Source organism: Serinus canaria, chromosome 23, assembly GCF_022539315.1.
Source record: "Serinus canaria isolate serCan28SL12 chromosome 23, serCan2020, whole genome shotgun sequence".
NCBI lineage: Eukaryota > Metazoa > Chordata > Aves > Passeriformes > Fringillidae > Serinus > Serinus canaria.
The window spans coordinates 3,689,738-3,701,076 of record NC_066336.1 but is presented as its reverse complement, the minus strand read 5'-3'; the positions used below and the strand labels follow the sequence as shown (position 1 = coordinate 3,701,076).

General features: G+C 43.7%; 1 protein-coding gene across 3 annotated transcripts; it reads right to left on the bottom strand.

Annotated features, from left to right (window-relative positions):
• Window positions 1–245: 245 nt before the first annotated feature.
• On the bottom strand, window positions 246–10,465 carry PSMB2 (proteasome 20S subunit beta 2). Of its 3 annotated transcripts, none has more exons than XM_009097588.4 (6): window positions 10,325–10,465; window positions 7,798–7,920; window positions 7,183–7,253; window positions 2,985–3,147; window positions 1,307–1,356; window positions 246–474 (listed from the first exon to the last, which is right to left on the bottom strand). In XM_009097588.4, the coding sequence occupies exons 1-6, from the start codon at window positions 10,413–10,415 to the stop codon at window positions 367–369; spliced, it is 606 nt and encodes a 201-aa protein (XP_009095836.1). In that variant the 5' UTR covers window positions 10,416–10,465; the 3' UTR covers window positions 246–366. The 3 variants fall into 3 exon arrangements, with proteins under 3 accessions (XP_009095836.1, XP_050839267.1, XP_050839266.1); XM_050983310.1 differs by lacking the exon at window positions 10,325–10,465 and adding an exon at window positions 10,031–10,218; XM_050983309.1 differs by lacking the exon at window positions 10,325–10,465 and adding an exon at window positions 8,843–8,970.
• Window positions 10,466–11,339: the final 874 nt, after the last annotated feature.

The window sequence follows — 11,339 nt, the reverse complement described above, 5'->3', positions numbered from 1 at the left end:
GGCAGGGACCACTTGGCTGGGGTTTGATGAGCTTTAGTGATGAGAGGGATGACAGCACAATGTCATCTAGAAAACACAATTTTCCTACAAATAAGAAATTTGGAGAGCAGTAAAATCTCAGAAGAGGAAAGATAAATAACCTGAATGTGCCCCCATGAACTGTAAATCAAGTTTCACTTTCACTGTGGAATAATTTACTCAAATCCTCTCAGGAAGGATCAGTGGAATAAAAAGGTAAAACTGGCTATATAAATGTCAGGCTTTATTCGAGCTCCCACTGCAGTACATTACTCGTGTACTTCAAATGAATAGAAAAAAAACCAAGAGAGAACAAAACAAGAAGATTGCTGAAGCAAGATTTGGGGGTTAGGACTCCACTTTGGCAAGTGGTATATTGTCCACTTCGTGGATGCCCTCCTTGTCAATGAACCGGGCGTTGAAGGAGGTCAGGTTGAGGATGAAGCGTTTCTGAAGCTGTTCAGCAAAGACAAAAAGACAGAAGAAATGAGATTCACTCAAAGCTTACACCAAAGAAAAGAGAATACTTTAAATTTCCATCCTGGTTCTAGTGACCTGAAATATTGGGAACTAGAGTGGGTTTTTTCACTGCTCACGAGTCAATTAGTGGGAGTTTGTTGTAAGATGGTCCACATTAGACAAACCTTGGGCAGAGATGTAAAATAGCCAGGCCTGTTAACACGGAAGACATTTAAACAGGAAAACTAGAGTGGGCTAAAATTTTGGACACAAAGTGTACATATCACAAAGATACTTCAAACAGGATCTCTTTGGAGCACTTCTTCATGATTCAAATCTACATTCAAATCAATCTCTTAAAGCTAAGGATAAAGACTATTTTCCTACAATAAAAGCCTTGGTGTCTGAAATGTCTGGAGTCTAATGTTGACACTAAAATTGGTCATGAACTTTAAGGTCAAGGCTTTACCTCAGGTATCACTTCACAAGCTGGAAAAGAATTAGTAAATTCTTCTAAGAGTTCTTAAGTGTAACACAAGTGACAAGCATGCTGCAGTACATTCAGAAGAAACATAAGAGGAGAAAGTCTGGATCAGTATTTTGCTAAGCATGCAAAAAGCTCAAGTTTACGTTCTGGAGGACATGAACCGTGCAAAGGCAATGCAACTGCCTGTTCCTCAGTAGCTATTCCACATCTGGCCAGTGCCTTTATTGCCCTTCTGGCAAAGGCAGCAAGAAACGTGACAAGAGGAACCGGAAAGTATCAGCGAATGAATGCAAACAAACATTCCTTTCTCAGGAGCATCAGGGCCTGAGTTCAGCAACTCACCTCCTCTAGACATTTTTTTAAGAGCTCCACAGCTTCCTCACGTGTGATACCTGAAAGGGAAAACATCCACAGATTGATTTCATTAGAGGCCATCTCTCTCCACAGAAACTTTTATTAAATTTAAACAACTTTTCAGCTGAGCACCAAAACCTCTCCTTCCAAACTCACAGAAAACACTTTCCAGATGTCCCAAGGACGCCCTGCACCGCAGTGCTCACGCCCCAACAAGCCATTGAGAATCGATTTGTTACAGGGAATGGGAAGCATGACGGAATTCTGCCTCCCATGGCCAGGACCTGGCTCAGAGAAGCCCAGCCACCTCCCTCTCCTGCAGTTTATTGCAACTCTAAATCAGCTCCAGCTGCCCTGGCCGGCTGTGAGTCCAGGGCAGGAGGTGGAGATGGGTTTAGTGTGATGTTCCTGCTGGGTATGAGCTCAATAAAGGACAACGCACGTGTGGAATGCTCCTGCTATTCTCACACTTCAGGATAAAATCCAGCACTCTATAGGGGTGACAAGCCATGACAATGAAATTCATTATTTCCCTCTGTTCCACAAGGAACAGTGGAAATGGAACAATAGATTGTTGAGGGACATGACTAGAAAACAAACAGGGTTGGTGGATCTAAAACTTCTTTCTAGGCTTTGTTCCAGACCAGCATCCACTGCTCAGGCAAGTTAAATGAAAATGATCAGTTTATAGCTACATTTCTTGAAGGAGGTAGATGAAAGGATTTCTAATCTCAGTGCAGAGATAATAACTTAAACTCAGCTTTGCACACAGGAGTCAAATAGTTTGTAGCTAAAGCCAAAGATCTCAGATTAACAATATTCCATGCTTTGCACATTTCCTTATCTGCACAGTGGGGATGGGGCCATGTATCTTCCTTGGCATTGGATTATGATGCTAAATCTAAAAGTTCAGACAGGTACAAACATGTGCAAGAGTTATGATGAGCAGCTGCCAAGTGCACAGAACTGTGAATACTAAAACCTCTCTGTTGCCCACAGAAGCTGTGGCTGCCCCATCCTGGAAGTGTCCATGGCCAGGTTGGCCAGCACCCTGGGATAGTGGAAGGTGTCACTGCCATTGGCAGGAGGTGAAATGACATGAGCTTTAAGGTTCCTTCCAACCCAAACCATTCCATACTCTTGTGACTCATCACCACCACTTCAGCGTGCTGGAGATGATCTTGCTAGGAATATCTTTTCATTTGAATGTATTTAATTTATCATACACAAAGCCAATCCAAGATATGGAGCAACAGGATCTGGGACTGACCTCTGAATATCGATACTCTGGGAAAATGTACATGTCAGAGCCAACAGACAAGCAAGAAGATAGAGCTGTCAAACTGTTATTTATTAAAAGCAGACTCCCAGCTGCCAATGGTCCAGGAAAGTCTAATCATATTTTAGAATAACTGAAATGTCCTTTACTCCCAAGTCTGTTATGCTGCAAACAGGAAAAAAATTAAGGAGTTGACTAGTTTTCTGTTACCATGCTAGCAAAACCAAAGGCAACCTTTCGAGCTCCATTTATCTAACAAAAAGTCAAGTTCCAATCTGCTGCACCACAGCAATGCCACCTGATTCAGCAAATGTCAGTCTCACTGGTTAATAAACCCAAGGCCTAAATTGAAGCAGGAAAATTTTCCTGTCCAGTGGCTCCACTCACCTGGCTTGTAATAGCGGTCAAGAATGCTAAGGGTAAGGAATGCTCCATATCCATGTGCTGCAAAAGGAGCCTTTGCCAGAGCTGCCAGGTAGTCCATGTAGTACAGGGCAGGGCCCTCGTGGTCATCATAGCCAGCCAGGAGAAGGTTCACATGGTAAGGGGTCTGCCAAGAGAAATGATGTTTTTGTTAGAGCACTCACAGCAAATCTTTGCATCCTGATTTCCCATGCACCAAGGAACAGCAGCAGAGCTGATTACCCAATTCCTTATCATAAAATGCTACATCAGTCCTGTCTGCAGCACATTCTCAAGCTAAAAGTGATCAGGTCTTCTGGTAACATGGACTGCACAAGCAAATAAAACCATAGAACTCTTTTTCTCTTCAAAACCCATGCATTCGGGGGTTTTTTACAGCTTTCACAACACACTCAAACTTTAAAAAACTTGAATGCAGTTTTCACGCCAGATTCTTTCACCTCAACATAAAAATTATGGATTTTTACTGCTGACACGTGAGCACAACGTGAACATTTTGCAGTTTCTAAGAACTCTTTGTTCATTTAACCTGCCCTGTGCTCTCTTCCCACTCCCCCTCCCAGAGAGCACGGCCCGTCTCAGCACGTATGAAAGCTCTCACACACTGCACTTACACACAGTGTCCTGTTCACTGGCAATTTGGTTTTTATTGCATGTACCAAGTTTAATCTTTAATATTTGGCAGTTTACTCCATGTTCTGGGTTTAGTGTTCCACCATCATGAATAAATCAGACATCTCTTCTTCTCCTATATCTCCTTCCAAGATCTGTACTTTGTAAAACCATGAAACACACATGCACTGTATTATTTTTAAACACAGGATCAGAAAAAATTTGGGCATTGTATGTATTTTTAAAAGCAGCTTTTATATACTTCCAGTATTTCCATATCTACACAATGTTTCTTATTAAATTAATTGTACTAACAGGATATCTCCAAACTGCTGGAAAACCTGGATCAACAAAGCAACAAAATAAGAAAAAAAATGATGATGCAACTACCAGATTAAAAAAGCAAACAAAATTTCACCCTAAAGCCAAAACATTAACTGCATCATAGGAAAAGTCCATTTTGATACTCAATATAGTAAATTTACACACACACACACAAAAAAAACACACACCACTATATTTTTACTTTCAGACAGTATGAAAGAATAAAGCAGGCTACAGTTATATATAAAACATCACTTTAAATTGTGTGATTTAATCTTCAAAGCATCCAAGAACATTTGGAAAGAAGTTACCATGCAGCTGTATTGGTTTAATTAGTCTGTATTTCATCATTTATTTATTCTGAAACATCACACAAGTTGATATTTAAGAGCCATGACACAAGATCACTCAAATTATTGTGTGACTTGGAATTACCAACATTGGCATATGCAAGATACTCAACCATAAATAAATGGTGTTATACAGACTTAAACCCATCTGTAAACTGATTTTCAGTTTTAAGTTCTCTTGCTAATGGTCTCTGAGACTTCTTAAAACTCAAATGTAAATAATTATCCCCCATGCCTTATTATTCTAGAAAGGCAGGATTTAAACATTAGCAAATATACATAATCTATTTACTACTTCCATGATTATAAATGAAATTTGCAGCGTAACACCTCAATGCTGGGACTGGAATTTCTTGTGCGTCCCAATCCTTTTGTCCGTTCCTTCCTTGACTTCTGTAACTCGGTCCATGCCAACAATTCTCAACTCTTTACAAGGCTGGTGTTGTTAAAGAGCCATCAAATGAGTGACTAACACCCCAGGACATTATTTTTAACCCAAACTTCCCTTCCTACAGAAGCACCATTTCTCATCCCAAGTAGTTTTGCACTTGGTGCTGTTTGATTTAAAATAACAGCAGCAATTAGGAGATGTGTGAAATTGTTCAGAATTTACAGCTGAAGAGCACAGTTGTGCCAAGCAGCCCAACCCCGGCTCGGTGGTGACACAGCCCTGTGACATCTGGCGGAAGCCAAAGTCACAGCGAGGGGGGAAAGGTGGGAGCAAGGAAGCCTCCTGCCAAGTGTGGACATGGGGAGAGGAGCTGAAAGCTGCCTTTGGAATCCAGCCAGACCCTGTCACCTGTAATTAAACAGCATCACAATCAGAGACTGAACTTCATCACCTTTGGAGGGCAGGGGGCTTTTTTTCCTACTTTCCCCCCCACACACAACCTCAGCAGTGAGATCAATGCACCAAACATTTTTGTACCAAACTTTTCCCCACCAAACTTTTTACTTTTCAACTATTTTCCTACTCCTAACAGGAGGCACTGACATGTTTTACCTTTTAATTTTTATTTTCATGATCCACATGATCACATTAGTAGCCTCCAGGAATCCCTTATGCAGTTTCAAGCACCAGCATTAATCCTTCTGGTATCGCACACATTATGACGAAAATGTAACAAAATTCACAGGAAAAAAACTAACTCCAATAGCAAGGTTTGTATTGTAAAATTCTAAATGCCACAAACAAACCATGAAGTGCTAAGTTAGAGAAAAAAGCTTCTGCCTGCAATGTGGAGATCAGTGTAGTGTGACAGCAGTGTCAGAGAGCGCTGCGCGCCCTGGGGCGTTGCCATCTGCACCACAGCAGTGTTTTGTCTCCAGTAAATAAACACATCTGCCTCTGCCAGGGTCCTCCCCACGCTGCTGCCCATCTGGAGAAGGTGAGCTGGAAGACAGGCGTGGGCTCAGCAAGGAGTGGAGCCACAGGGAGGATCAGGCCCCAAGGGATGTGGCACAGAGGAAGACAAAGGTGCCACATCAGTGCTGCCTCCTGATGGGCAGGTTTACCAAAAAGCATGTTAAAGGTACTTCAAATCATATGTAATAAATAGCTGCCTCTGCTGAAAGGGGACAGGACACTCAGACTTATTTGTGCAGGTCAGATGTCCCTGAGATGAGCCATCAGCACCAGGGCCAGGCTCCAACAGCATCACTCCTTCACATCAGCCACGAGAACTGCACAGGAATGCACAGAACACACACAGACCTTCCAAATCATACCTCAACACAAGCTAAAGCAAACAGCATCACTGCCAACCATCACCTGCCAGCCATGCAGTTGGATGAAGCCATTTAAACCAGAAGAGCAGTGTGGAATCACAGAATATCTTGAGTTGGAAGAGACCCACAAGGAAAAATTTCTACCTGCAGCTGTGATCCGTGTCAGAAATCAGAACAATAATCTCTGGCTGTTCCTGTTCATGAGTTCTGGAAGAACTCTCACTCCACATGTGTAATTCTCAATAATACATCTCTGAGGTTAATACTGGCCTTTATTTGCTACTGTAAAACCTGATTTCAGGCCTGAGCAGTGCACTGTCAGAACAGCAACACAGTTTAACCCACACTCTATCCTTGAAAGAGCTGAACAACTTCATTCTCAACATCCTCTTTCTTCCTATTTTCTTTCATGTAGCACACTACATTCTTCTCAATGAAATGCTTCCTAACCTTAGATCATTAAAGGTTTGTTTGCCCTCTCACAGCAGCTTTTCATACTTTGAAAAAAATCACCCTGGGAAACATCACTAATTGCAGTTCAGTAACTTGAAAACACAACCCCAACTTGTATGTGGTATTTACCAAAAAGCCTCATGTTGCTGTTTACAAAAGGCACTTGTTTTCCTAAGTACATCAAACAGCTTTGCTCTATGAAATCATTTCCAAGAAGATTAAACGGATTTGGAGCATTTGCATGAAAACCCACAACCTTATCTCGATGTTCAAGAAGTTTAATTCACTTCATGTCTGCAGTGTGTGACAAAGTGTTTATCGGGCCCAAGGCTGCAATTTTAAGTCTATGGCTGTATCAGTTATTGATAAGTGATGTGATAAGTTTTTAAAATACGCAAATCAAGTTCTATTTTATTAAGACATTATTTCAGCAATGTGAACTCACAGAATCTCAAAATCAGTGATGTTGAAGACCTGCAAGATCATCAAGTCCAACCTGTGACCCATCAACCTCTTGTTCCCCAGACCAGAGCACTGAATGCAACATTCAGTTGTTCCTTGACTCCACTAAATCCCTGAGCAGTCAGTTCTAAATTCATCACTGAAGACAGCAGCTCCCACCTTTCCAGACTCCATTATTTGAGGATGGAAATGCTGCCTGGAAGCCTGTGCCAAAATCTCTCATGTTTACTCACCCGACTCCGGAGATAGTCCGCGAGGTTTCGCCGGGTGAAGTTTGCAGCTGCAGTGGGAGACAATTCATAACCTGGACAAGAAATGTGACAAATATTTATTTGGTAACAGCCCAAACCATTCATGTTTCACCTCCCACCTTCCCATGCCTTCTTTGAAATAACAAAATGATCTTTAGTGACAAAATGTAGGGGCTTTTGTCTAATTCTGGTTTATTCTGAAAGCTACAAGCATAAACACAGAACCACAGAAATACATGGCTTCAAAAAATTAAAGTATTAAGGACATGTAGCTTGACTTTTTTTGTCCAATATATCAGAAGCCCTGGTGACAGTTAGCATGCAATGGACATATTTAGAGAATAGTAAGTCTGACAGTAAAATATTTGTGTCATTTATATTGCAAAGAAGTTTGCTAGGATTTGGATAAACCATTTAATTTATACCATACAATCCAGACTCTATTTCTGCATCCTGCCTGAATTATCACCTTTGCTGGACACTAAAAATGCAGGAATCTTCACAGAAGGTTTGAGAACAGCACTTTCCACCAACATTCACCTGGAAACCACCCTTAGCTCTGCTCCCAACCCCCAGGGCCTGTCCTGCTTCACTCACCATTTCTCATTTTGTAGAGCTGAACATTTTTCTGGATGTATTCTGCAAACTGCACCGTGTCTCCAGGCTCCCCCACACACAGCAGTAAGATCTTTTCACTCATCTTAAACATTTTGTCATGGTCTAGGCAAAGAAAAATAACATTGAGTGCCATGGTCACAAGGAAGAATAAATTATTTTGCCAATATCCTGCCACATCAGGACTTTACAGAAGCAAGAAAGAGATTTGGAGAACTGCATCATGACCTGAAGCATCAGTAAAAAGCTCTTCTGAGCACAGACTGACATTTGGAGTTGGTGACACAGAACACAAGAGTTGTTGAAGAGAAACAAAGCCCTTAGGAAGGGAGGCATTCCAAAAATATATAGTATTTCCTACCTTAAAGCAAGGTAGGAAAGAATAAAGCTTCACACAGGATATTGTGTTCAAAGGATAAGGTTTTGCTTCCTGGGATCAGGAGTAAGAATTTTGCTGAGTGACTATTCAACTTTATTCAAATATTCTGCAACTGAAGCAAATAATTTATATAAAGCTGAAATATCAACACATTGAGCAAAAGCAATCTTAGGAAATCCAGAAACAAATTCTATGTCAAATGATGCCCTTTTACTTATATCCAGCAGTCCCAAAAACCAAAAGTTTACATGAATGAAGCTTTTCCAGAAACATTTCTTTTGCTTGTCATTTTTTGAGGAAAAAAACAAACCAAACTACCAAAGAGAACAAAAATTAAAGTAATGAATATAAATCATAATGAAACCTACTTATAAGCAGGAAATTAAGGAAAAATAATCCATATTTTTAGATGCAAGTGCAGTTTAAAACAGTTTTAAGTTGGTGTTGAGCGGATCCAAGCTGTTGCAATGACAGTGCTGAAGACAATCCTGTACTCACAGCATCTCCTCTCACCAGAGCAGGTATCTGGCACTTGGATATCCCAGACAGACACTGAGGAGGTGTTGGAGTGAAGGGACAATCCCTTTTCTCCACTGAGGGCTTGCACAAACACCAAGCCTCCACCTCTGAGCTTCCCCTCCAGCTCACCAAATGGTGCTGAATAATCTCTGCTGCAAGGCCGGCACCGAGTGTCACAATCCTCTAAAATGATGTCAGAAGTCATCACAGCACTGAGCTGCTGTCTGGAGCTCAGGGAAAGCCACTGCCACTGCCCAGCCCTGCAATCCCAGACTGGTTTGGGCTGGAAAGGAGCTTAAAGTCTATCCCCTGCTGTGGGCAGGGACACCTTCCACTATCCCAGGTTGCTCCAAGCCCCATCCAACCTGGCCTTGAACACTTCCAGGGATCCAGGGGCAGCCACAGCTCCTCTGGGCACCCTGTGCCAGGGCCTGCCCACCTTCACAGGGAACAATTCCTTCCCAATATCCCATCTAACCCTGCCCTCTGGCAGTGGAAAGCCATTCCCTCTGTCCTGTCACTCCAGGCCCGTGTAAATTGTCTCTCTCAAACCTTCCTGTAGACTCCCTTCGGGTACTGGAAGGGGAAATTAGGTCACCTCAAAACTTCTCCAGGCTGAAACTGATTTACAAATAAATAGTCTAAATATAGATCTGAAATTTATGGGTTCCCCCACCCCCTCAAAAGCAACTAAATCCTATGTTCAAAGTACATATTTCTTATACATTGTGAACAAACCTACTTTGAAGCAACATTAACTTACAAAACATTATTTACAATAATCAGATTTTTATTTTGTACATACGACCAGCTTTGTACGTACCACAGCCTCTAACACTGCTCCAATTGGCTATCACAGACTTGAAGTGAAATATTTGATGTAAAAGCAGTGCTATAACATTTTTATATAGCTTTATTTATATTCATTTGTACGGATCTAGCAATGTTCTATTCTACAACTTTTTTAAAAAGAGCTACTAAAGCACAGTCTTTAGAACAGAACAAGCTTCAGTCTAGGTCATTGCAACAGCAGGAAGAAAAATTGATTTTAGAGAATTCCAGAGACTTGGTGATGCCCTAGATGTTTTACCATTCAAAGAAACCAAAGCCATGTTTCAGTCTGGCTCCTGCCCCCTGTACTGTGAATTTCACTGACACTTTTGGTCCCCATAATGCCTTTTCTCCCATTAATTACGTTTTATAATGATTTAGGCACAAATGAGCACCTCCTGTCACACATCGTTATCCCTGCGCAGTTTTTAAACACTTTTACATTGCTGTGCAGAGCGAGGTTTGGGACCACAAGCCAACGCTCACCTGAACAAGTAAATTAAGCTGACAACCCAACACAGAGCGGTCACACTCGGTCACGACTGGGGACTTTACCCGGAGCAAGCGGCTCCGCGCTCCAGAGGCCGCCCGGCACTTCCTACAGCCACTACACCTCCCTGAGGAGCCCGGCAGTGCTCAAAGCCAGAAACCTCCCCGGGAACAGCCTCCCCTCAGCCCGAGCGGGCCCCAACCGCGCACACCGCGGGCGCGCCCGGGGCCCTGCGACACCCTCCCGGGCCAGGGCTCAGCACAGGGCTCCGACACCTTCCAGAGTCTCACCGTGCTTCATCTGGATGATGCTGGTGGCCGCCACGGTGTCCGCGGCCACCAGGACGTAGTCGGGGCCCTGAATGCCGATGAGGTACTCCATGGCCGTGACACAGCGCGGCCCGGCCCGGCCCGTCCCGCCGCGCCTGCGCGCCCGCGCGCGCCGATGGCGTCACCGCTCGCGAGAGCCGCCGCCCGCGCGGGGCCGTGGAGCCCTGAGGGGAGTGGGGGGGAGGTGGGAATGTGAGGGGGAAGAGGGGGAAAGAGTTCCATCGATTGGGAATAACGGGGTGGTTAAAGGTGGAAAAGGAGAGGGTGGCCTCGAATCTGAGCAGGTTGGGTTCCATCCCTTTGGAATAAAAGGACGGGGGGGCCTCGAATCTGAGGTGGTCAAATTCCATCCGTTTGGAATAACGGGGTGGTTAAATGTGGAAAAGATCCCAGAGACACAGAATGGCTGAATGAGGCACTGAGGTTGGAAAGACTTCCCAGGTCACTCTCAGCCCACCGTGCCCTCCACTAAACTATGCCCCCAGGTTCTGAATCCATGTATAAGATTCTCACGGAATCATCAGGGCTGGATTTTAGATCATTCAGTCCCTCAACCAGCACTGCCTTTGGAGCCACATCACCCAGCTCCTCTTGGACACCTCCAGGGACAGTAACTCCACCACCTCCCCAGGCAGCCTATTCCAATGTCTGACCATGCAAACAGTGAAATTTTTTTTCAGTATCTGATGTGAATCTCCTCTGTCTCAGCTTGAGGCCAATTCCTCTTGTCCTTCACTGAGCTCACTGGTCTCACTGTAGGAGAGATGTCCCCACCTCACCCACCCGCCTGTCAGGGAGTTATGGAGAGACAGAAGGTCCCACCTGGGCCTCCTTTTCTCCAGGCTGAGCCCCTCAGCTCCCTCAGCCATTCCTGACACTCCAGATGCTTCTCCAGCTCTGTTCCCTTCCCTGGACACGCTCCAGCCCCTCAATGTCTCTCTTGCCATGAAGGGCCCAGAACTGCCCCAGGATCCGA